Raw genomic sequence first — 27,791 nt, forward strand, 5'->3', positions numbered from 1 at the left:
CTGGAGAATCCCATGGATGAAGGAGCCTGGCAGGCTACAGTCCATGGGGTTGCAAAAAGTCGGACACAACAGAACGAGTTCACTTTCTTTTCTTTTTAATGGGGGAAGGACCATGAATTATTGTTTTTTTGGCAGAAAAAAATACACTGGACAGGAAACAGCATCGTTGTGTCAGCATAAATAATTTTCATTGAAATATTGAGAGGGACTTTGCTTCTCTGTGTTGGTCAAGGGTCACTCACTGGAAACAGGAAACCCTCTCGCTTGTTTAAGCGAAAGGGGTTTAAAGAACGGAATTGAGTGCTTACAAAACTGTTCTGAGGCGTGGAGGAGCAAGCTCCAGGCTAAGCATCTAGGAATGATTCCAAAAACACTTCAGAATCACCCCCACAAACGCCCCCACAACAGTGCTTGGCAGTAGAAATAGCACAAACGCAGTCTCTGTCTCATTTCCTCCGTCAAATCTCATGTGGGTGTCTCTCCTTGGCAAAGGGAGTAAGTCTCAGCAGACCCAGAGCTGGGAGGGAATCTTACGTACGAAGTCCTCCCCGCCCGCCGCCCCTGGGAGTGCAGAGCAGTAATGCCTGCCCCCTAGGGGTGAGAGTCAGCCGAATTTACCAATTTGCAGCGTCCCTCCGCCTATCGAATTTTTTAAAATTTATTTTTAATTGGAAGACAATTGCTTTACAATATTGTGTTAGTTCCTGCCGAACTGTCAACATGAATCAGCCATAGGTATACATATGTCCGCTCCCTCTTGAACCTCCCTCCCTCCCCCCACCACATCTCATCGCTCTAGCTTGTCACGGAGCACCTAGTTTGAGTTCCGACTTCATGCATCAAATTCCCACTGGCTATCTGTGTTACGTATGGTAATATATGTTTCAGTGTTAACCCTCTCCATTCGTCTCTCTCCTTCCTTCACCCACAGTGTCCACCAGCCTGTTCTCTCTGCGTCTCCATTGCTGCCCTGCACGTAGGTCCATCAGCACTCTTTCTGGACCCCATAGAGTTCCTATTATACAGAGTGAAGTAAAGTCAGAGAAAAAGAAATATCATGTATTAACAGGCTATTGAATGTGTCCCTCCAGTTCTCTGAAAGATTGGGTAACTTTCTTAAGGTCCCTTAAGAATCTCATCAAGAACCCACTCACTTTCAGGATTGTCAGTTAGCCAAACTAGAGAATATTTCCCTCGATTCTTCATTTCCATGGGTGTTCCAAATTAAAAGTTAAATTTGCCTTGGTAGCTAATGACTACATAATCATCTTTCTTATAATGCTCCTGTCATCGTAAACTTTTTCTACTTCATCATGCCATCTTGTTTCTCTTAACTGCCCAAGTGTCATTTTTCAATCATTTCTGCCTAAGAACATTGACAGAAGGCTATGAAAATGTAAATGGAAAAATTTCCAAAAATCTTCCTGCTACTCTTTGTTGAAGTATTCTACCTATATTTGTCAAAATTAGGACATGGCTTTAGATCTTTTTGTTTAGGTAATGCTGTTTGTTTGTTGCTTGAGTTTAAGGGAAACTGCAGAAGCAAAATTTACCACTGTTTTTAAACAAGAGAAGTGGAAACTCACTATATTTTGCCTTATGTTTGTGGCATCAAAGTCTAGGATATGAGGTATATCTGATTATAAACCTGCCATGCAAACCCTTTCATATGAACTATAATGGGTCTATGAATATTTGTGTTAAAGTCAGTGTCTTTTTTAAATTCATCCAAAATAAAAACCCTTGACTGTACAATCAGTGATGTTAATTGTGTGTGTGTGTTACTTATAATTTTACTTATTGCTATTGCCTCTTGATGAAAGTGAAAATGGAGAGTGAAAAAGTTGGCTTAAAGCTCAACATTCAGAAAACAAAGATCATGGCATCCGATCCTACCACTTCATGGGAAATAGATGGGGAAGCAGTGGAAACAGTGTCAGACTTTATTTTTCTGGGCTCCAAAATCACTGCAGATGGTGATTGCAGCCATGAAATTAAAAGATGCTTACTCCTTGGAAGGAAAGTTATGACCAGCCTAGATAGCATATTCAAAAGCAGAGACATTACTCTGCCAACAAAGGTTCATCTAGTCAAGGCTATGGTTTTTCCTATGGTCATGTATGGTTGTGAGAGTTGGACTGTGAAGAAGGCTGAGCGCCGAAGAATTGATGCTTTTGAACTGTGGTGTTGGAGAAGACTCTTGAGCGTCCCTTGGACTGCAAAGAGATCCAACCAGTCCATTCTGAAGGAGATCAGCCCTGGGATTTCTTTGGAAGGAATGATGCTAAAGCTGAAACTCCAGTACTTTGGCCACCTCATGCGAAGAGTTGACTCACTGGAAAAGAGTCTGATGCTGGGAGGGATTGGGGGCAGGAGGAGAAGGGGATGACAGAGGATGAGATGGCTGGATGGCATCACTGACTCGATGGACGTGAGTCTGAGTGAACCCCGGGAGTTGGTGATGGACAGGGAGGCCTGGCGTGCTGCGATTCATGGGGTCGCAAAGAGTCGGACACGACTGAGCGACTGATCTGATCTGATTGCAGTACCAGTTAAATGCATCTTCTTTAGAAACTTAGGCTTTATAGATGAGAGATGATGGGCTTAAAAAAAAAAAAAAAAAAACTTAGCCTCACAGAGTATTTAGAACTAGAAAGAAGCATTAGTATTTTACTCCATAGCAAAGGAAGATTAAAGGAGACAGCATCATGTTTGCCTAGAATTGCTCAACTGAACTGGAATTGGGACACTTGAAAAGGCCTCTTGACATTGCTCAGAAGCCTTTCCCTTCTGCTCACCCCCTTCCTCATAGCCTTTGGTTTTATTAGTCATTGTCTTGCTGATGTAAAAATGGAAGTTTCCTTGTGTGTACTTATTACATCTGTTTTATGTTACTACTTTGATCTTTCCGTGGTTTACACAGCACAGGCTCTGCACTCAACATTTTAACAACTTCCTGGTGATTTCACAGTAGATTTGGAAGTGTTAGGGTTCCTAGGTAAAGCACAGTGCTCAGTTAAATTTGAATTTCAATTCATATGTATATATATATAGAGAGAGAATAAGTACGCTCCTTTGTAACATTTGGGACATTCTTGTATAAAAATCATTTGCTATTTATCTGAAATTCAAATTTAACTGGACATCCTACATTTTTATTAGATAAATTTGGTACCCTTAGGAAGTGTATCTCTTTCATTATGCTTACCTTATTTCAGATTGTTCTTCATTTTCCTCTTTCTTCTTTTCATCCTAAAATATGATATTACATATTTTAATATTGCAATTAAAATATGATATTAAATAGACTAAATATTTATTTTGGGGGGAAATTTTGATTTGTTCTAACCTAAAATTATTAAAGTGTTAGTAGCTCAGTTGTGTCTGACTCTACAACTTCATGGACTGTAGCTCGCTGTAGTCCATGGAATTCTCCAGGCAAGAATACTGGAGTGGGTAACCATTCCCTTCTCTAGGATGTTTTCCCGACCTAGGGATCAAACCTGGGTCTCTTGCATGGCAGGCAGATTCTTTACCGTCTGAACCACCAGGGAAGCCCCAAATTATTTTAAAGTAATGAACTTTTGAAGGAACTTTAAATATTGTCAGTGTATATCTCATCAAATTATACTTGTTATTTTGTATTTATCTGACTGAAAAAATGTATACAGAATGTTGACTAGTCAAAAATCCAGTCAGATAAATGACAAGTTCATTCAAATTTATTGTTTATAAACCAGCATTATTAAAAATGACTACATTTTAGACTGAATGTACTAAATTGATTAGTCCTTTTTCAGATAAAACTTTTACCAAAATGGACTCCATTTATCTCCTTCTGGTTATTTCCAAGTTTTAGAATGACTGTATGTTTGGAATGAAAAGTTACAAGGTTCACCATAAATGGTATTCAACTTGATTCATAAAGTCTTCATTAAAAGTTTTATCTAGTATACAATTAAAACACCACAATTTAATTAAAACATTAAGGTTATTCCTCTTTTATCTTATATTTAGAGTTTTTTATCTTATCTGTATATTATGTCGGGAAAATTGCACATTTGCTTTACTATTTTGTTTAAACAGATTAAAATTAGAACATCTTAAAACAATCAACCTAAAATGAGAAAAAATTAGTGTGCTATTTTTGTGCTTATTACTTCACCTTGCAGTCCCTCTTTTGAAAACAAGAGACATCAGATGATAAAATTCCCTTCATTTGTTTACTTCACAGTAGTTGTATACCTGTGGAAACTAATTTTGGATAAGCTGATCATTAGTTACGTGACTTCTTTCCTGTTTACTTTTGTGTTTATGTTATTTTCTGCAACACACGCCATCTGGAACAAGAAATCAAGACATGAGTTCATCTAGGGAAGGGTTCAAAACACAAACATCCAAATATTTGTGCATTATAAATGGAATCAGTTGATGTATTTGTAAAATGACCATGATAAAATTTCCATAGCAGAATCTCTTTAAGGAAATGGTTCATGATTATAAAACAGAGCACGTTTCCATACCTATCAAAGAACCTGATTCCCTCATTCACGGGTTTGGAAACCGTGTATGCTTTAATTTATGGGAGGATGTTCTTTCATAGGGGCACTTATCAAACTTTCTGTAACATTTTAGTGGATGGTAATAAACAGGGATTAAGTTCAAATAAGTTTGGTAAAACTAACAACTCCACATCCCTCTTCACAATGCAATGGGATGCTCTAATGAGTTTGAGAGGTCCTACTTAAAGACTGCTCAAGTATAGTACTTTAAAAGCAGACTTGCTGTATCTGTGGAGAAGGAAATGGCAACCCACTCCAGTGTTCTTGCCTGGAGAATCCTAAGGACGGGGGAGCCTGGTGGGCTGCCGTCTGTGGGGTGGCACGGAGTCGGAGACGACTGAAGCGACTTAGCAGCAGCAGCAGCGGCAGCTGTATTTGAATCCCAGTTGTGCCATTATTAGCTGGACAGTCCTGTGCCATTACTAGCATAACCTCAGTAAACAACAAGAGAAAAGTAGAGTGAAACTAAAAACCAGCGCCCTGATCCCGATGAACCTGTTGGTTAGTGAGTGTGCAATAGTCCTTACTGTTTACCCCAAAGGCTGACTTTAAAATAGTAGTTGTTAACTGTCTTAGAGAGTTATTGTCCGGATTAAGTAGCATCTCCTCTTAAAAGTGCTGTTAGTCCAAAGCATAGTAAAGAATATAGGGAACACACATTATAATTTGCTGTTACTTTAAGTTGTTGAATCTTGCATTTCTCAAACTGATTTAATCATGCAACTCTTGTTACATAGAATATCTGGTAATATCTTGCAAAACAGTATTTTTTACAACACAGTTAAGAAATATTGTTTCCTGTCAGTTTAGGTGGATAGTTGGAATCATGGTGGTTAGCTACATGCCAGAGCTGTGAGTTGGTCTACATAAAGCTTTTTCTCTCAAATGTAATCTTGGATTTAAAAGAGGAAAAAGGAGACTATCAGTTTCATGATGAGAGGGAGCAAATCAAATAGAATAAGAGAGAAATAGTCTGTTACTAGTTAACCTTTTAGCTGAAATTTAAAGCATCACTTTATGAAACCCAAAAAATTATTTGTGAATTATCATTGTAGTTTCTTTATTAGGGAAAATCACCGCACTGTAAACAAATATTCCCATTAATGTTTTTAACTTTTTATGCTTATCGTGAAATATGCATATCAATGTGGTTTTCATGATTGATAGATGCATGTGTAGATTACCTCTGTGCATTGCACTTGTTGCGTTTTTAAATTACCCATTTCAAAATTCTTTAGTCTTATGGCTGTGCCACTCACTTTCTGAAGTGACAGTGTGACAGTGTGTTTAGGGTTTAGACTTCGTGGACCAGGCTTTGAATCTTGATTCTTACTATGTTAAACTGGACCTATTAGGGCCTCATATCCTTATCTTTAAAATGATATAAATGATATTTCCTTTGTCTTCTGGTAAATCTTATATATGAAATTACTAATATATGGGCTTCCCAGAAGGCTCAGTGGTAAAGAATCTGCCTGCAATGCAGGAGGCACGGATTCGATCCCTGGCTCAGGAAGGTCCCGTGAAGAAGGAAATGGCAACCCACTCCAGTATTCTTGCCTGAGAAATCACATGGACAGAGGAGCCTGGAGGGCTGCAGTCCATGAAGTTGCAAAGAGTCAGACATAGCTAAGCGACAGAGCACTACTACTATACGATATATTATATACACTCAAATAAAGCTGCTTTTAGGAGGAATAAAAATACACAAATAAAAATTTTCCAGCTTATCAGTAAAATATTTTAAAACTTACACAGACTCACAATTTTTTACCTTATAAAATTGTTAAACAATAAAAATTTCAGAGGGATAGATGTTAAAGTTGGGTTTGATAATATATATGTAATATAACAAAGGGGCTTCCCAGGTGGCCCTAATGGTAAAGAAGCCACCTGCCAATGCTTGAGGTGCAGGCTTTGCTGCCCCATGGCTTGTGGGATCTTAGTTCCCAGACCGGGGATTGAACCCATGTCCCCTGCATTGGAAAGCAGATTCTTAACTTCAGGAATTGAACCCATGTCCCCTGCATTGGAAGGCAGATTCTTAACTGCTGGACTAACAGGAAAGTCCCTGAATCTGGTTTTAAAGTCTCCTTCTCAGGGAGGTCTCTCCTGACCATCTACCTGAGGTTCTTCCCTATCCTACTCTTGTCGTTGTTGTTATTCAGTCACTAAGTCGTATCCATGGTTTTGCAGCCCATGGCCTATAGCCCACCAGGCTCTGCTCTGCATGGGATTTCCTAGGCAAGAATACTGGAGTGCGTAGCCATTTCCTTCTTCAGGGGATCTCCCTGAATCAGGGATCAAACCCATGTCTCCTGCATTGGCAGGTGGATTCTTTACCATTGATTCACCAGAGAAGCAGCACCCCCCCGTTCCTATTACCCTCTATTATTTTTTTCATTCCTTTTATCAGTGCCTGAACCATCTTTTAATATATTTGTTTACTGATTTACCAGCAGTGTGCTCTATTGGAGCAGAGTTTGTATCTCTTGTTCAGCACTTAAGGAGTGCCTAAAGAGCAGCAGACAATGTGTGTTTGCTCAATTGATTGGACTATTCTCCTGGACTTCCATCACCTAGAGAGATGCTTGTGGGATCCTTCAGACTCTGCCACTCCCTAGTTATGCCACTTTAGAGATGAATTTCATGTATTTCATCCTCCATTTATAGTATCCTCTATCTCACATGTCTGTTCTAAGTCTTAAACAAGATAATGCCTGAGGAAGTGTTTTTAAACCTGTAAAGACCTATGTAATGTAAGTAATCCTAGGACAGGGCTCACGGTACACAGCTTAAACTTACTCCTAGGGCCTGAGCCTTGATTGCATTTTCAATATTTTGTCCCACTTAATTCTCATAGCAGAGACTTCCCTGGCACTCGAGTGGTTAAGACTCAGGGGGCACGGGTTTGATCCCTGGTCCGGGAGTTAAGATCTCACATGTCTCATGACCAAAAAACCAAAAATTAAAACAGAAACAATATTGTAACAAATTCAATAAAGATTTTAAAAATGGTCCACATAAAAAAAAAAATCTTAAAGAATTCCTCACAGCATTCTTACTGATAGAATCTTTTACTCTGATATTACAGATGAAGTCTCCAAGGCCTGAGGGTCTAACCATATGAAATTCTTCTCACATGTTTACATAACAAATAGTTTTAAATTCTAAATAATGTTAAGTGATCATTTAATCTATTCTGTTCGTTTCTTTCCTTTTTAAAGATCCTGATGAATTTGAGCAGATATATGAGCCTTTGGATGTCAAAAGTAAAAAGATTCATGTGGTGGACAGTGGCCTCACATTTAACCTTCCATACCCTTTGATCCTGAGACCTCAGAGGGGAGTTGATCTCATCATCTCCTTTGACTTTTCTGCAAGACCAAGTGACTCCAGTCCTCCGTTCAAGGTAAGGAGAATTTATATAGCATTCCATCATCTGCCACATTCTTTTGCATGTCTTGTAGCTCTCTTCATCTTCTGGACCACGATTTCTTGTCCCTTTAGCCTATTTTCTACTTTATTATGAGTTATATTTCTAACACACAGATGTGATTTAATCACTTTTCCACTTAATAAAGCTTTTAATTGATTTCTCAAGCCTCATTCAAGTTCACAGTCCTGAGCAGGACAAGAACAAGGCAATACATCTGAAGTTGAGGAAGTGAATAGCCTAAAATTTGAGAGTTAGCAGGTAAAAGATAAGTAAAGCCAAGTAAAGTCATGCATGGGCTTCCCTGGTAGCTCAGTTGGTAAAGAATCTGCCTGCAATGCAGGAGACCCCAGTTCCATCCCTGTGTCAGGAAGATCCCCTGGAGAAGGGATAGGCTACCTACTCCAGCATTCTTGGGCTTCCCTGGTGGCTCAGCTGATAAAGAATCTGACTGTAATATGGGAGACCTGGGTTCGATCCCTGGGTTGGGAAGATCCCCTGGAGAAGGGAAAGGCTACCTGCTCCAGTATTCTGGCCTGGAGAATTCCATAAACTGTTTAGTCCATGGAATCGCAAAGAGTCAGACACAACTGAGCAACTTTTACTTGACTTTTCAAAGCCATACATGGGGAATGCATAACATGAGGAGAGAAGAGGACATGAAATAGTATCTTGATGATTCAACAGCAGTATCTGGGGAAAAGGACAAAAATGAAGGAAGTATGCAGTAGTATAAAACTAACTGAAGATATTTAACAACAAGATGTCTTTGGTTAAGTGGATAAGAGCAGTTTCAATAGGGCCGAGAGAGCAGATGTCATACTGCAGTGATTTGAAGGTTAAGTGGAAGTTAAGAAAATGGAGACAATCCTGTAAACCATTCCAGGAAAAAGGAAATGGACTATATCTGCAGGAGGATGTGGGGAATAGGAAAATTGCATGTATGTGGAGGGGTGGGTTGGGAATACTTGAGTGTGTTTAAATGTTTTGATGTCTAGGACTTGTGAATGAAGCAATGTTGTGGGAGATGGAGAGATGACGTATACAACAGAATCACATCCCTGGGAGATTGTAGGGATGGGGAGTGGAAGGGAGACACAAAAATACAGATGGAGAGGAGTCTAGATACATCCATATTGGGACAAGACAGAAGGGGGTATTGTGGTTGTGGATTGGAGGTTAGTTGTAGGCACAGAGATGGGCAGTAGGAAAGCACTCATGTAATGACTTCTAACTTTTAGAGGAATTCGGAGTCAGCACTATCTTTTGAGTAGAGAGGAGGTAGAGCCAGGGGTACAAGGATAACAAGTCTGCCTGTCTGAAGACTCAAGGAAAATTTCTAACTAGGGTCATGTGGAAAGATTGCTGGGCAACATCTAAGTGAGACATGAATGTTGTCTGTCCCCTTGACTTCAACCTTCCTTTCAATATAGCCTAAGTATTACCTTTCTTGGCCTCCACAAGTATAGTTTTAGTATGAAAGGCTTAGTAATTTCTCCTAACACAGCAATTTTCATGTTGTCCTGTCTGTATTTGTTTACTTCAACTCTCTGTGAACTCTCTGTGAACTCGTTGGAGACTAGAACGTTAACTTGTGTGTGTGTTTGTGTATATTTGTGTTTTGTTTTAATCACTTGGTTCTAATTGCTATATAGGTGCTAGCCCAAATTATGGTATGTAGGATATGTTTCGGAGAAGGCGATGGCACCCCACTCCAGTACTCTTGCCTGGAAAACCCCATGGACGGAGGACCCTGGTGGGCTGCAGTCCACGGGGTCGCCAAGAGTCGGACACGACTGAGCAACTTCACTTTCACTTTTCACTTTCATGCATTGGAGAAGGAAATGGCAACCCACTCCAGTGTTCTTGCCTGGAGAATCCTAGGGACGGGGGAGCCTGGTGGGCTGCCGTCTATGGGGTCGCACAGGGTCGGACACGACTGAAGCGACTTAGCAGCAGCAGCAGCAGCAGGATATGTTTTATGGGTGAATGAATGAAATATTATAATAGAGATGAAGTTACTATCTCTGTTTCATAGATTAAGAAACAGGTACTCACAAGATTAAGTGAAACATTTCACGGTCTCCCAACCAGGAAGAGTTAGTGATGACCCAGGTTCTTGGACATGTTTTCATTTCTATTGTACATAATTAAGATGTTCTCGAGACCCAATAATGGTTATAATAACTCTTTAACATATATAAATCTCATATTTTAAAAGTGCTTTCATATTTCACCTTTTTTTGAGGCAGTTAGTAATATTCAGAGAAGGAAACAAGGATTGATGAGATAAGAAATCTCATCATGCCAAGAAGTTAAATAAGATAGTGGGTGAAAGGTCTTCCCCATTAAGCCATTAAGAATCTGCTTGCAATGCAGGAGACATGGGTTCACTCCCTGGGTTGGGAAGATTCCCCTGGAGTAGGAAATGGCAACCCACTCCAGTATTCTTGCTTGGAAAATCCCATGGACAGAGGACAGACTACAGCCCATGGGGGTCATAGAAGAGTCGGATATGACTGAGTGACCAAACAACGACAATGGGTGAAAAGAACGTAGCCCAGGGGACTTCCCCAGTGGCCCAGTGATTAAGACTTTGCCTTCTAATGCATGGGGCATGGGTTCCATCCCTGGTTGGGGAACTAAGATCCCGCATGCCTCAGGCCAAAAACCAAACATAAAACAGAAGCAATATTGTAACAAGTTCAACAGAGACTTTAAAAATGGTCTATCTAAGAAAAAAAAAAAAGGAACATAACCCAGGATCTGGCTGGGGAAATACTAGGTAAGTAATGGTCAAGGTGGACTACATTCCAAGGATCCAAGATGAGAATCTAACACTCTTTTCACTTCACTAGCTGCCTGGCTTTATATATACGATGTATATTCTTTTTTCTGTGCTGTGTGCAGCAGTTAGTGGTAAAACATGGTTCTTGATGTCTAAAACATTTTAGCTTTTGGCGGGGAGGGGGAGACTTCTAATTGACAAATTTTCTTGTTAAATAGTTATTTGGGTTTATATAACTATGCATATTATGTAAACTTATACAACTGTGTGTATTGGGCTTCCTTGGTGGCTCAGTGGTAAAGAATCCACCTGCCAATGGTTCAGGAAGAATCTGATTCCATAAGACCCCCCTGGAGAAGGAAATGGCAACCCACTCTAGTGTTCTTGCCCGGAAAATCCCATGGACAGAGGAGCCTGGCGGGCTACAGGCCATGACATTGCAAAAGAGATGGACCTGACTTAGCAGCTAAGCAACAACAACTGTGTGTGTTATAGGAGATCCATTCGAAAATAGACTGGTGTGTTCTGGAGTAGATAAGCAGGGAAATCAGTGAGATAGGATGAAAATGGCACAGAAATGGCAATGAGCACATCTGAGGAGTGGTCTGATTAAAGTGATAGATTTTAAGTCATTTTAAGTCATGATTCTAGGAGGGCTTTAAAGAAGAATTTATGGTTGGATGATAGCAAATGGAAAATCAGTGAAGGATTTCCAGCAGACAAATGACTTCATGAAACTGGAATTTTAGAATGATTAATCTGATAACGGAAAATAGGATGAATTGGAGGATGGAGAGCAAGAGGTTAAAATTAAGAGGGATTTACTGTAATGTAAGTGTAGGACAGTGAAGTACGCACCAGGGAGGGTGGCTGTGGAAACAAGAGCAGGGTTTGATGATGCATGAGCAGCAGTGGGGAGGTGAGTTTCAGTGCATGACTCCACTGTGATAATTTAGGAGCTCATTCTGGAGGTGGAAGAACCTGATTATTCATTTCACCAGTGGAAGTGTAAAATGTCAAAGTCTTCATTTTATACATGAATCAGAGCTCCACCACCTTAATGAATTGATATTAGAAGGTTTTAGAATATTATGTTGTACCTCTGAAAAGAACTCACTATTTCTAATTAAAAAGAATACTCATAAAAATACATCAAGTGCTTCTGCTATTCATAGACAATAGCTGTTGATATTTTGTTTTTATTTTTTTCTCTCTTCACTGCATGTGTGCATACATATGTGCATATGTATGTGTATCAACACCAGGGTTATATATTTTTGCAATCTGCTTCTTTCTTCTTAAAGTTACATTGTAAGCATTTCCCCATGCCATTCAATATTTTTAGAACATAATTTTAAACACAGAATGATATCTCTATATATGAATAAGCGAGAATTTATTATCAGTGTTCTGTTTTCAACTTTTAGATTATTGCTGTCTTGTCAATTCTTTCTTCTAATTGTCATCTTTGCACATGAATTGTTAATCATACTTTTTATTATTCCCTTACTTGGATTCTTAGATATATATATGTTAAGATTCTTTAATAAACATTTCCAGATCACTTTCCAAAAAAGCTGCACCAGTTTATATTACTATATTAGATTGTACAGGCAAATCCTTGTTTTACATGGCTTTACTGGCATGGAAAAATATTACAGCTGTTTATGCTCATAGATGTGCTTTAGAATTATTTTGTCAATTCCCTACACCTTACCCTCTTCCTCCTATGTGAATATATCCTTTAACTATTGGTTTGGTGTAGCATGAAGCCTATCATTCTAGAAATAATGAACTGTATTTTCAGAGACTTAATATAAAAGAAATTGCAATATATTATATATGATACATTTTCCTCCAAAAATGGACTTCAGAAAATTCACAGTGAGTGAAATGAACTTTTAAGTCTCACTTGGAATATTTAAAATGATTTTTTAAACTTATGAGTATTGTTATATAGTCATTATAATAATATGCATTTCAATATGGACTTAAAAGGTTATCAAATATAATTTTTAAATTAATAAAAAATATTGTACTATTAATACTAAAGTGGAAATACTTATTATAGGTATGATATGTACTAAGTTTCTTCAGTCATATCCAACTCTTTGTGACCCTATGAACTAGCCTTCCAGACTCCTCTGTTCATGGGAGTCTCCAGGCAAGAATATTGGAGTGGGTTGCCATGCCCTCCTCCAGGGATCTTCCCAACCCAAGGACTGAACTTGGGTATTCTGTGTCTCCTGCACTACAGGCAGATTCTTTACTCCTGAGCCATAAAAATTGAATTGTACATAAAAGTTTTTGATAGCAGGGAAGTTCCAATGCAATACCTGAATGTATGCAATAAGGTTTTTTAAGGTGATTAAATAATGAATATTTTTCTATTTGGGTGGCTTGTCTGGTGGCTCGGTGGTAAAGAATCTGCTTGCCAATGACAGAGATATGAGTTCAGTCCCTGGGTCGGGAAGATCCCTTGAAGAAGGAAATGGAACTTACTCCAGTGTTCTTGCCTGGAAAATCTGATGGACAGAGGAGCCTGGTGGGCTACAGTCCATGGGGCTGCGAAGAGTCAGACACAACTTAATGACTAAACAGCAATGACAACAACAAGTGTCCTATTTCTTATTGGACACCATTTGAAGTTAAGAGTAGAGCATAAATCCTGAGCAAAAATTTGGAGCTGGTAACTATGTTTAATTTCATAAATATAGTTTAATCTCAGATTTTGTCAGGGAGATATAGAATGATGGATATCATGCCTTTTGATAAAGGCAACACAGTTCATATTATATCTACTTTATAACTAGCCTAGAAAGTTCATGACGTCAATGTCAGTGATAATGAAGGATTTTGTTTTTTATAGATTAGTGGCTACACACTCTAATAATGGTCCAAATATACAGAACCTCATAACTCTAAATACTGTGATTAATTGATTTAAGAAAAATAATTTTGGGTTTCAATTTATCAAGTTCTTTTTGTTAATCATTTAATAACAGATATATGCCATGCAAATATAGTTTACCTGTAGGGTTTATCCAAGATAAATTTTAATAAGGTTTGTTCTTCATATTGGTCATAAAAATAATCCAGTACCTTCACAGTCAAGTCTTCAAAATAAATAGGTTGAATTTAAAGGAGGGGGGAAAAGCTTTGGATGTTTTGAGGAATAAGCAAGGAATACAGGGAAGTTTAGAGTTTACCATTCTAGATTTTTTTCCTTTAGCTTATAAAGTTTTATGTAGAGTAATGGATTTGGATTGTTATTCCATAAATTATGTTACTTTATATTATGCTGCCATATATTGGGCATGAATCTAGCTGTATTTCAGTGCCCTTTTAAATGCTTAGTGGCTGGAAGCCAGAACAATGAGTTCATCCTCTTAAAAATAAAAGGAAAGAGAGAAAGAAGGAGAAAAGGAGAGAAGGAAGCAATGAGGGAAGGGGGCAAGGACAAGAGAATCAAAAGGAAATTATAAAGTAGCTAGTCTTTACAAATTATAGAAGTAATGTATCTGAATTAACTTTATCAAGGTCAACATTTCATTTACCCACAAAAAAGTGCTTCCTTTATTCCGAAAGAATCCATCTGCAATGCAGGAGACCTGGATTTTTCAAACCCTGGTTTGGGAAGATCCCCTGAAGAAGGAAATAGCAACCCACTCCAGTATTCTTGCCTGGAAAATCCCATTGACAGAAGAGCCCTTAGGGCAACAGTCCATGGGGTCACAAGAGTCAGACACAATTTAGCGATTAAACTACCACCACAAATAATACAAAAAAGAATCTGTATTTTTCAACGCTAACCTGATTTATTTGTTGACATTATGGCATGCTCCTTGGTTTAGAACCTCTGTATACATTGTACTTAGATTGTTAAGTTGGGTCAAACCATCATGGCCAAACTAGTTCAAGTGTTAGCTCTATGGGCATCAGTCCAACATGGCTGATGAAGGGAAGTGCATGTTATTGAGTGTAGCCTTTATAGGCTTACTGCTTAAGGTCATTTTCTGGGGTTATAGAGTTGGACACGATTGAAGCAACTTAGCAGCAGCAGCAAATTGCCACAAACAACAGAAATGTATTCTTCTCTCACAGTTCTGGAGACCAGAAGTCAAGATCAAGGTGTCCTCAGGGCCACACTCCCTCCAAAAGCTCTACAGGAGAATTCTTCCTTGTCTTTTCCAGTTTCTAGTAGTTCCAGGCTTTCCTTGGTTTGTGGCTACATAACTCCAATCTCAGCCTTTGTCTTCCTATAGCCTTCTCCTCTGTGTGTGTGTGTGTTTTCATAAGAATATTCATTGTTGGATTTTATGGCCCACCCAGCTAATCCACAATGATCTCATCTTCAGACCCTTAACTTAATTACACTTGCAAAAACCTCTTCTCCTAATGAGGCTGCATTCACAGGTCCTGGGGGCTTAAAGCATAGACTTATCTTTTGGAGGCCCACCATTCAACCCACTAAACCTGTTTGGTCATGGAGGCTTAGAGGCCTTGTCATGAGGAAATATACTCAACATTAATTTCTCCTTACGTATTTTTGTGAATGTATAGTAACTTCTCAGTGAAGAAGAACTAAGGAGAAATGTAAAGTGCTCTGTACACTATTAGATATAGAAAATTATTTTTGTGCCTATTGCACTGTAAAGCTCTTGGGACCTAACACTTTTTTTGGAAGTGAGAATGATCATAACCACAAAATAATGAATTCTAAATTGTTGTTTTTATCCATTGTATCTTACGTTAGTTCCTTTAAAAATTTCCTGCTGCTGCTAAGTTGCTTCAGTCGTGTCCGACTCTGTGCGACCCCATAGACAGCAGCCCACCAGGCTCCCCCGTCCCTGGGATTCTCCAGGCAAGAACACTGGAGTGGGTTGCCATTTCCTTCTCCAATGCATGAAAGTGGAAAGTGAAAAATGAAAGTGAAGTCGCTCAGTCGTGTCTGACTCTTCGTGACCCCATGGACTGCAGCCCACCAGGCTCCTCCGTCCATGGAATTTTCCAGGCAAGAGTACTGGAGTGGGGTGCCATTGCCTTCTCTGAAAAAAAAAAAAATTTCCTAGAATTCTGTAAATTTATTTACACAGTTATACTCCTCTATCCAATCTAAAAATAGATTTTAAATAATGAGAAAACACATGCCCTAGGTATACAGAGAAAAAAACCTCATTTCCTCTGGAGGAAAGCTAATATAATATAATATAATAAATATAAAGTATATATTTATCTACATGTATAAATAAACAAAATGGCATATATATGCCATTCACACTATAGTTTGTACATATTTTTATATTATTCAGATTGTTTTTCCTATCTTTCAAAGTGTTTTAGTCCTCTTAAATGAGTATAAACATCCTACAAAGTATCACTTTGAAGGATACCTTCAAATTTTTATCCTCACAGAAAATCATTTTAGTTAATACTATGTAAATTTATCATGAATTAGTCTATGGAAATCTGAGGTGTCAAGCAGTAACCAAAATGGATGGTTAGAACTCAGTTCTGCTGTAATTTGTGGAATAGCGATTTTTTTTGCTCACTGCATTCTTTCAAAATATTCTTTTCGAACTCGTCTGTTCCACTCATAGCTGCGTCACTGTTTCTCAGCCTTTACAAACAGTAAAATGAGACATGGGAGGAGAGCAGACGGTTTTTCCATCCTGTAATCACTGCCTTATAGTCATCAGGTTTTAATCCTTTCCACATCAGGCTCATATAAGGAAAGGGAAAGTTTCCATCACTTCCTGATTCCTGCATAAAATATCTATCTAAAAATAGCTTGGTCTCTTACCTCAGGCAATCCCCTTCTGTTTCTCTGCACGCTCACACGTCGTTGGTTACACCCTTGAGTCATGTTTGCAAACACTGGAGAGCCCTTCCTTTCCCTTGTTCCCATGCAGCTCCACAGTGTGAACTTTTGGTTTTATTTTGATGTTGAATAATTGTTAATGAATAACTGTGAACAGTGCTCGACAAGAAATAACAGCCTGAATAATTCAGCTGAACAGGAAGATAAAGGATTTAGAGATAAGTTTTCTCAGGTTTCAAACACGCAATTGTCCCTGTGTACATATGGAATTTTAAGTGAAATATAATCACATTTAGCTTGACAGTTTATGGAACAAATGTTTTAATATAAATCTGTTTTCCCAGATTTTTATTCCTCAGTAAATGGCATTGAGAGGGTCGATCAGCTTAATGTTCACACTTCAGAAGCATCAGGAACAGTGAATGCTCAATGAAAAGCATTTTTTTTTCTAAATTTAAGGTGCTATTTTAAAGTAACTATTTTCTTAACTAGGTTAACACAACTGTAAAGCAATTTTCATCCAATTAAAAAATAATTTATGGGGGAAAACTCACATATAAATAAATACTTTTCTTAAATATAAATTACTGAGTTTATATAAATATATGATCTCGCTTAATCCTCACAGCAATGCTCAGGAAGATGATAGTATCAACTTTATTTTATAGCTCATTTATTTACAAGTAAGTTGCTGAGATAAGAAACAGCTGAAATGTAGATAAACGGGGATTGTGTGTGTGTGTGCTCAGTCACTAAGTCATGCCTGACTCTTTGTGACCTGATGGACTACAGCCCTCCAGGTTCCTCTGTCCATGGGATTTTCCAGGGAAGAATACTGGAGTGGGTTGCCATTTCCTTCTCCAGGGGATCATCCTGATCCAGGGATCGAACCCTTGTCTCCTGCAGCTCCTGCATTGGCAGCTTCTTTGCCGCTGAGCCACCTGGGAAGCCCCAGAATGGGATTGGGAGTCTGCTACTTCAAAGACAGTACCCAACCCGGTCCAAGTGTCTTGGTTGTTACTTATGACCCCTATGGTGCCACTAGCGGAGCATCACTGCATTTTTTTTTTTTTTTTTACATAAAACCATTTCTTCCATATGGAGCTATTGTGCTAAGCAGTTTGTCTCAGATCACCCAGCTTGCAAGTCAAGATAGGCTGGGCCTTTCAGGCTGCACAGCCCAGGTATGAAGCCATCCGTCACGTTCCCTCTCTCTTTCATACTGCACTATCATATCTATTCTTTATCTCCCCCCTTAAGTTACGATCCCTAAGTATTCAAGGATAGCTCCTCTCTTATGCCTGGAACATAGCTACTCAGTCATAATGTCGAGTGAACTAATTTGCACTGTGAGGAAATACTCCAGGTATGCTGCAAAATCTCACGGCAAATAAATACTTTACTCATAGCATTTGCCGCAGTTTTAAACCTAAAGGTTGTTTAATTACTGTCTCTCATCCACCAGGCTACGTACGTCCTGTAAGAACAAGAGTTTTACTCACCATTATGTCCCCACCTCCTAGCACGGAGCTTAGACTGACGACTAATGATTATCATTGAAGGAATCAATGTGATGACAAAGAAGTTAAAACAACTTAAGAGGGTAGTGATCATTTCTCAAAAACTTCTGCTCTTTAGGGATTTCCCTAATAGTGCTGCTCTCTCTCTTCCTTCTTCTTTTCTTTCTTCACTTTTCCACCTTCCATATCTTTTCCTCTCTTTACTGACTTTTATTTGGCAAACGTGTATAGAAAGTAAGGTGACAGGCATGCTACTGACTATTGCACTCAGGTTAATTGATTTAATTCTAATAGCAGTCTTATGAGATATGGATTATCTTGACCATCTTTATTTTATAGTTGAGGGTATTGAGTGTAGAGGCCTCAGGGAACATGGCCAAGGTCCCCGAGCGTGCACTTTAACTCTGGCAGTCTGGCCCCAGAGTCTGCGCTTTCCCCGCTACCACAGTCTGTTTCTTACTTGTCCCCTCTTCCTTTAAGCTGCATTTCAATAGAAATAAGCTCTATTCACTGCACCTCTCTCTATTGATTTATGTTCTCCAGTTTGAATTAATTATTTTTTGTGCTTACCTTCTTGTGTTAGTCATCCTTGACGCGAAAACAAGCCTAAAACCTCAGTGAGGTGAAGTGAAGTCGGTCAGTCGTGTCTGACTCTCTGTGACCCCATGGACTGTAGCCTACTGGGCTCCTCCGTCCATGGGATTTTCCAGGCAAGAATACTTGGTATGGGCTGCCATTTCCTTCTCTGGGGAACTTCCCGACCCAGGGATCGAACCCGGGTCTCCTGCATTGTAGGCAGACACTTTACCAGCTGAGCCACAAGGGAAGCCCAAAACCTCAATAGTCAACAGCAAACATGTACTCCTTGGTCATGTTACATGTCAACAGAACAGCTTCTTTTCATAAAGAGAAGCAAAAAAAAAAAAAAAAAATGAAGCTAATTCAGAGCAGCTCAACTGTTTTTGCATTCATAAGATGTATTCATTTTTAATCAGTTTTGTGGAGAAAATGCAGATAAAAATTCAGTAACAGAGTGGTCTTCATTCTGCCTCACAGATTTTTTTAACTTTGAAGGGTTAAAAAATATTCACATGGCTTGTAAATGCCCAGAACCCATTGTTGTTGTTGTTGTTTAGTCGCTCAGTTGTGTCCAACTCTTGTGATTCATGGGATTTCCCAGGCAGGAATACTGGAGTGAGTAGCCATTTCTTACTCCGGGTATCTTCCCTGAGCCTCCTGCCTTGCAGGCAGAGTCTTTACCACTCAGCCACCAGGAAAGCCTGCCCAGAATCTCTAGCAATTGCATCAGTGTAATTTCAGTCAGTTCAGTTCATTAATAATTTTTCCAATGCTGCCTATGGAACTAGCCTTATATAAAGAATTAAAAAAATGGTCATAAGTTTGTTTATGGAATAATTTTGTATTTTTTGAGATTGATAAGTTTCTTAAGAACAAGATCGTTACTCATCTTTAGCAAGGAACATACTAACACATAGGAGATAGCTAATGAGTAGTGAATGATGAGCAGACCAGCTGAACAAATGATCTTTCCCTCTCTTCCATAGGAACTTCTACTTGCAGAAAAGTGGGCTAAAATGAACAAGCTCCCCTTTCCAAAGATTGATCCTTACGTATTCGATCGAGAAGGACTGAAGGAATGCTATGTTTTTAAACCCAAGAATCCTGATGTCGAGAAAGATTGCCCGACTATCATTCACTTTGTTCTGGCCAACATCAACTTCAGAAAGTACAAGGCTCCAGGTACATCGGGAGTTATAGTCTGTAAGGCAGAAAGCTGATAAAGCGTAAGAGTGACATTAAGGTGCTTCATGCTGGCACTGCCATACCAGCTGTTACAACATCGAACACTTCCTTTACCTTGATAAAAGGCTACCATCCTGAGACCCCAAGCACTCCCCCTCGTTCTCACCCCAGAGTCTCCTGAGTTCTTCACAATCCAGAAAATGAAGGGTGATTAACTAGCTTGATAAACCTCTGGGGCTTTATTCCACAATCTCAGGTTATATTTGTTCTGATGGATCAGTGCCCTTGTCATAGGCATTTTTAAATATTTTGATTGCTACTGTTGTAAGGGAGGCCTTGTTTCAGAACAAATCATGCAAAATTTGTGGGAATGTTAACTGACCATAAAAATTCATGAAATCTAGCAGTACAATATGGATAGTAATTTCAGGTCACCATGTTGCATTCCTTTAGAAAAAGAGAATTAAGTTCAAGGCACTGGCATTTTGTTTTGCCGCATCCAAAGGAGTCTATGGACTCTTCTATATCCTGGGAGATACTGATTAACAAAAGGAGAGCTAGAGATTGACCGGCAAGATACTAAATGCCTCAAAGTTATATTATTTTCAGACCAGAAAATGTAGCTGTTAAAGAAAAGATGAAAAAATAGTCATGGAAGATTTGAGACTATGGGGAGGAAAGTGATCTTTTTCTAGATAGCGGACGAAGTCAGAGAAAAGGTCAATAGAGGTGGAGGCTCTCCTGAGTCATACATCAACACAAAAGAAGGAAGAATTAGCTGGAATTTTTAGTTATTTAACAGTGAAATACATAAAGCATAGGAAATTTTGAATTTTCTATCACTATTAATTCTCAAAAACAGGCTGTGGAGGGGATTCTTGTGACATGAAGATGGCTAATTAATGTCTGGGTGTGGGTTCTACCAGAAGCAAATTCCAAGCAAAGGGTTCACATGCAAATAGTTTATTTGGGTGAAGTAGGAAACTTTAGTAAGAGAGCTGAGAACTGATAAAAGGAAGAAAGCCAGATAACAAAAGATGTGTTAGTAAGCCTGCTACCATAGGAGAACCTGGTCCTGCTGGGAAACTCTAGGAAATGAAATAGAGTCTAGTCAGATCATGCTTTCCACTTACACAGCAAGTGGCAAGGGAACCAAGGAATTTATATGCCAATACCATAGAGTCTTTGGTTGACTGCTTCCTGGGACAGAGTATTATTGACTGGAACTTCCAGCCTGCTGCTAATGAGCAAAGCAGCAGTTACAGGGAGTGGTAGAAAGCCTTCAGGGCTTCCCAGGCGGCTCAGTGGTAAAGAGTCTACCTGCCAAGCAGGAGACACAGGTTTGATCCCTGAGTTGGGAAGATCCCCTGGAGAAGGAAACGGTAACCCACTCTAGTATTCTTGCCTGGGAAATCCCATGGACAGAGGAGACTGGTGGGCCGCAGTCTGTGGGGTTGCAAAAGAGTCAGACACTACTTAGTCAGACTACACAGTAGCAGCAGAAAACCCTTAGGCGCAGAGATGCAGGTACTGGCATTGGAAGATGCCCAGTCAGAGTACACAGAAGTGGTCAAGTCCAGGGTATGTGAGCAGAGGCCTCATAGTGTACACTCAGGATTGTATGACCCCTAAGGGGCTCCCAAGGTTGTTTATGGCTATTTGAATGTTTTGTGCCCTGGACTCTAGAGATAGTTTGTGGTTTTCGAAATAACATCATTTGAAATTCTTCTTATATTTAGGTGTTCCAAGAGAAACTAATGAAGAGAAAGAAATAGCTGATTTTGATATTTTTGATGACCCTGAATCACCGTTTTCGACCTTCAACTTTCAATATCCCAATCAAGCATTTAAAAGGCTGCATGATCTCATGTACTTCAATACCCTGAACAACATTGATGTAAGTATCTCTTATGATCATTGACAATGTCATATATTTCCATATCACATGAACATAGCAATACCCCATTTTAATTCATTAAAAATAACTTTTATGAATGATATCACCCCAAAATTTGCCATTTTCATTTTTGTAAATTAATCTCCAGAAGAACCCCATAAAATTCACAAAGAAGGAACCCAGTGCCTCCAAATTGGCAGAGCCCACATTTTATGCTATTGTTTGAAGGATTAGTTGATCCTCAGCTTCTTTCCCAAAGTATCTAGTAGGTTTATCATATGATAAAGTAAACTATAAGTTGAAAGAAAAGTGATACGATGGAAATATGAGTAGAGAAGCGAGTGCTACCAGAAGTGCAATTAATCTGCAAAAATAGAATGAATTTTAATGAATAGACTCATGCCTTTAAATGTCTTTTTATTTTTGTGGATCTTGGAACTGTCTCCCGAAGTAGCAGTTTCTCCAAGTTTAGCCCTGGAGATCTCAAGTGTGCCTTGTTCCACAAACATTAAAACAACTCGTTCTCTTTAGTGTTATTCCTATCACTAGTATATCTGTTGCTAAGATTCTGTATCTGTGTAAAATTCTTTAGTTGCTAACTCACCACTTAGGACCACTGTTGTGTAATTGGATTCATGATGGCTTGTGGTTCCACATCATAGTGTCTGACAAATGATGATCAGTGGTAAAAGCCCAAGTTCATGAGTCTCCTTGGATTTTGTACATTAGAAAAAAGCATAAAAGAAAAAGAAAGAAAAATTAAATGGAGAAGAAAAGACCTCACACCTGATTTGCCAGTCCTTTTGGAGATCGTACGAATGGAGTAAAAGAATGTACCATTGAGAATGAGTCCTCTGTGCATATGAGATTTCATTAGATTTGTGTGATCTAATAGAATTCTGGCACATCTAGTTTGTTTAGTTTGGTCTGAAACTAGTAATGATCAATTGTGTGCAGTTGTAACAGTTATACCATAATATATTTATTAATCAATATCTTTAATTTTTTTAAACGTATGAAAATTTCCCAATAACCTTCAGTTTCTGCAACTCCAAAGTGTTTCTTGTCAGTGTTCATTTGTGAATAACATGTGATAGTTCAGGTAAAACATGAATAGCAACATTTATAGTACATATCATCTTCTAAGCGGATTTCTTTCTCTTCTTTTGCCTTATTGTGCAGTGAAAATCTGAAATTTGCTACATTGCTTCTGTGGTGATAGTGAAAATTTAAAGAATAATAGAAGAAAATCAACATTTTAACCTATGATTTTAGGGAGCAAACAGATATTCTCAGAATGCAGTTGTGTTTTATAAAACCTCACGCTGTTAAAAAAGAACTAAGGGTTAATAAAGCAATAATCCTATTTTTCCAGTATGAAGCCAGTAAACAAATAATTATATTGTCTTCTCACGGAGATGAAATGTATTAAACTTGGTCAGTTGTCCTAAAATGGATTAAAAAAATAGATTATAGGAATGTATAAATACCCATTGGACTTGGGAAAATTAAAGGATACATACACAAAGCTGAGTGCCAAAGAGTTGATGCTTTTGAACTGTGGATGTTGGAGAAGATTCTTGAGAGTCCCTTGGACTGCAAGGAGATCCAACCAGTCCATTCTGAAGGAGATCAGCCCTGGGATTTCTTTGGAGGGAATGATGCTGAAGCTGAAACTCCAGTACTTTGGCCACCTCATGAGAAGAATTGACTCATTGGAAAAGACTCTGATGCTGGGAGGGATTGGGGGCAGGAGGAAAAGGGGACGACAGAGGATGAGATGGCTGGATGGCATCACCGACTCGATGGACATGAGTTTGAGTGAACTCCGGGAGTTGGTGATGGACAGGGCGACCTGGCGTGCTGCGATTCATGGGGTCGCAAAGAGTCGGACACGACTGAGCGACTGAACTGAACTGACACAAACATACAAGTATATCTTTATATCGACATATATGTATATATTCATGTGTATATATATGAAATATATATACATATAGGTGTATATAATTTACACAACTTCATTTTTCTCATTGTTTTCAGTTCTGGTTTATATAAAACTCACTAAGCTAGGGAGTGATATAGTTCTGTTTATATATTTTACAAACATTCTTCAAGGTATGAAGAATTAATCTTTGTTTGACACATAGGTGAAAAAGTTAATGCCTAAACAAAACTAGACTGAATCCCAAAATAACTGTCCTGACTTAGAGCTCATCAAACACAGATTTTTCACAAGCCATTCAATTAAGCAGGTTTTAATTACTTCTAAGAACTCATCTAACACAGTAAGTAGAAGCAAGATCATGGACTTTATATCATGTTTAGCTCTTAGATGGGCTATTTTTATGACTTTGAATAAGCTACTTAAACTTCTTAAGCCTCAATTTCCTCATCTCTGAAACAAGTGTAACAGTACCTATCATGGTGGCGGTAATGAATTTTCAGTCAGGTGTTCAGTTCAGTTCAGTTCAGTCGCTCAGTCGTGTCCGATTCTTTGTGACTCCATGAACCGCAGCACGCCAGGCCTCCTTGTCCGTCACCAACTCCCAGAGTCCACCCAAACCCATGTCCATTGAGTCAGTGATATCATCCAACCATCTCATCCTCTGTCTTCCCCTTCTTCTCCTGCCTTCAATCCTCCTGAGCATCAGGGTCTTTTCCAATGAGTTAGCTCTTTGCATCAGGTGGCCAAAGTATTAGAGTTTCAGCTTCAGCATCAGTCCTTCCAATGAATATTCAGGACTGGTTTCCTTTAGGATGGACTGGTTGGAATTCCTTGCAGTCCAAGGGACTCTCAAGAGTCTTCTCCAACACCACAGTTCAAAAGCATCAATTCTTCTGTGCTTAGCCTTCTTCACAGTCCAACTTTCACATTCATACATGACCACTAGAAAAATCATAGCTTTGACTAGACGGACCTTTGTTGACAAAGTAATGTCTCTGCTTTTCAATAAGCTGTCTAGGTTGGTCATAACTTTTCTTCCAAAGAGCAAGCATCTTTTGATTTCATGGCTGCAGTAACCATCTGCAGTGATTTTGGAGCCCAGAAAAATAAAGTCTGACACTGTTTCCACTGTTTCCCCATCTATTTGCCATGAAGTGATGGGACCGGATGCCATGATCTTAGTTTTCTGAATGTTGAGCTTTAAGCCAACTTTTTCACTTTACTCTTTCACTTTCATCAAGAGGCTCTTTAGTTCTTCTTCACTTTCTGTCATAAGGGTGGTGTCATCTGCATATCTGAGGTTATTGATATTATTGATCTTAGCTCTCCAAGCCAGGATTGAACCCATGCCCCTGGCCTTGGGAGGCAGTGTCTTAACCACTGGTCCACCAGGGAAGTCCCGCAGTCAGGTGATGGAAACAAACAGTTCCCTACAAGCAGAAGCTGCTTAATAAGTGGGAACTCTACCTATGTGTGTCTATATCCTGCACCATGATGGATATATGTCAAGACCATGCAAATGATGAAAAGTAAGAATATAAATAAGTCTGTACTGGTAATAGCAGCCTAGGCAGTAAATGCATGTATTTTTGAATGAACGAATTTAGGCTTCCCTCTTAAATTGTATAACCACTGAGATTTTTCTTGGGTGTGTATATGTGTGTATGAGCCTCATACCCAGGTAAGACTTCTAGGTTTCACTGACATTTATCTCTGCTTGTTTTTAGCCAGGAAAGTATATTTTATCAGAATCAAAGCTTCTTGATTAGATCAGATCAGTTGCTCAGTCATGTCCAACTCTTTGCGACCCCATGAATCGCAGCATGCCAGGCCTCCCTGTCCATCACCAATTCCCGAAGTTCACTCAGACTCATGTCCATCGAGTCAGTGATGCCATCCAGCCATCTCATCCTCTGTCATCCCCTTCTCCTCTTGCCCACAATCTCTCCCAGCATCAGAGTCTTTTCCAATGAGTCAACTCTTTGCATGAGGTGGCCAAAGTACCGGAGTTTCAGCTTTAGCATCATTCCTTCCAAAGAAATCCCAGGGCTGATCTCCTTCAGAATGGACTGGTTGGATCTCTTTGCAGTCAAAGGGACTCTCAAGAGTCTTCTCCAACACCACAGTTCAAAAGCATCAATTCTTGGGCGCTCAGCTTTCTTCACAGTCCAACTCTCACATCCATACATAACCACAGGAAAAACCATAGCCTTGAATAGACGGACCTTTGTTGGCAAAGGAATGTCTCTGCTTTTGAATATGCTATCTAGGTTGGTCATAACTTTCCTTCCAAGGAGCAAGTGTCTTTTAATTTCATGGCTGCAGTCACCATCTGCAGTGACTTTAGAGGCCAGAAAAATAAAGTCTGATACTGTTTCCAGTGTTTCCCCATCTATTTGCCATGAAGTGATGGGACCGGATGCCATGATCTTCGTTTTCTGAATGTTGAGCTTTAAGCCAACTTTTTCACTCTACAATTTCCCTTTCATCAAGAGGCTTTTTAGTTCCTCTTCACTTTCTGCCATAAGCGTGGTGTCATCTGCATATCTGAGGTTATTGATATTTCTCCCGGCAATCTTGATTCCAGCTTGTGTTTCTTCCAGTAGCGTTTCTCATGATGTACTCTGCACAGAAGTTAAATAACTAGGGTGACAATATACAGCCTTGACGAACTCCTTTTCCTATTTGGAACCAGTCTGTTGTTCCATGTCCAGTTCTAACTGTTGCTTCCTGACCTGCATACAAATTTCTCAAGAGGCAGATCAGGTGGTCTGGTATTCCCATCTCTTTCAGAATTTTCCACAGTTTATTGTGATCCACACAGTCAAAGGCTTTGGCATAGTCAATAAAGCAGAAATAGATGTTTTTCTGGAACTCTCTTGCTTTTTCCATGATGCAGTGGATGTTGGCAATTTGATCTCTGGTTCCTCTGCCTTTTCTAAAACCAGCTTGAACATCAGGAAGTTCACAGTCCACATATTGCTGAAGCCTGGCTTGGAGAATTTTGAGCATTACTTTATTAGCCTGTGAGATGAGTACAATTGTGTGGTAGTTCAAGCATTCTTTGGCATTGCCTTTTTTTGGGATTGGAATGAAAACTGACCTTTTCCAGTCCTGTGGCCACTGCTGAGTTTTCCAAATTTGCTGGCATATTGAGTGCAGCACTTTCACAGCATCATCTTTCAGGATTTGGAATAGCTCAACTGGAATTCTATCATCTCCACTAGCTTTGTTCATAGTGATGCTTTCCAAGGCCCACTTGACTTCACATTCCAGGATGTCTGGCTCTAGGTCAGTGATCACACCATGGTGATTATCTGGGTCGTGAAGATCTTTTTTGTACAGTTCTTCTGTGTATTCTTGCCATCTCTTCTTAATATCTTCTGCTTCTGTTAGGTCCATACCATTTCTGTCCTTTATCGAGCCCATCTTTGCATGAAATGTTCCTTTGGTATCTCTGATTTTCTTGAAGAGATCTCTAGTCTTTCCCATTCTGTTGTTTTCCTCTATTTCTTTCATTGATCGCTGAGGAAGGCTTTCTTATCTCTCCTTGCTATTCTTTGGAACTCTGCATTCAGATGCTTATGTCTTTGCTTTTCTCCTTTGCTTTTTGCTTCTCTTCTTTTCACAGCTATTTGTAAGGCCTCCCCAGACAGCCATTTTGCTGTTTTGCATTTCTTTTCCATGGGGATGGTCTTGATCCCTGTCTCCTGTACAATGTCACGAACCTCATTCCATAGTTCATCAGGCACTCTATCTGTCAGATCTAGGCCCTTATATCTATTTCTCACTTCCACTGTATAATCATAAGGGATTTGATTTAGGTCATACCTGAATGGTCTAGTGGTTTTCCCTACTTTCTTCAATTTAAGTCTGAATTTGGCAATAAGGAGTTCATGATCTGAACCACAGTCAGCTCCTGGTCTTATTTTTGCTGAGTGTATAGAGCTTCTCCATCTTTGGCTGCAAAGAATATAATCAATCTGATTTTGGTGTTGACCATCTGGTGATGTCCATGTATAGAGTCTTCTCTTGTGTTTTTGGAAGAGGGTGTT

General features: G+C 39.2%; 1 protein-coding gene across 1 annotated transcript in view; it reads left to right on the forward strand.

The window, feature by feature from the left end:
- Window positions 1-27,791, forward strand: part of PLA2G4A (phospholipase A2 group IVA) — a 173,408-nt gene that overhangs the window by 138,932 nt on the left and 6,685 nt on the right. Inside the window, exons 15-17 of the mRNA XM_061383506.1 lie at window positions 7,790-7,974; window positions 19,693-19,888; window positions 21,631-21,788. Of these exons, the coding sequence (XP_061239490.1) occupies window positions 7,790-7,974; window positions 19,693-19,888; window positions 21,631-21,788 (539 nt within the window). The remainder of the gene's footprint in view (window positions 1-7,789; window positions 7,975-19,692; window positions 19,889-21,630; window positions 21,789-27,791) is intronic.

The sequence above is a fragment of the Bos javanicus genome, chromosome 16, assembly GCF_032452875.1.
Source record: "Bos javanicus breed banteng chromosome 16, ARS-OSU_banteng_1.0, whole genome shotgun sequence".
NCBI classification, from domain to species: domain Eukaryota; kingdom Metazoa; phylum Chordata; class Mammalia; order Artiodactyla; family Bovidae; genus Bos; species Bos javanicus.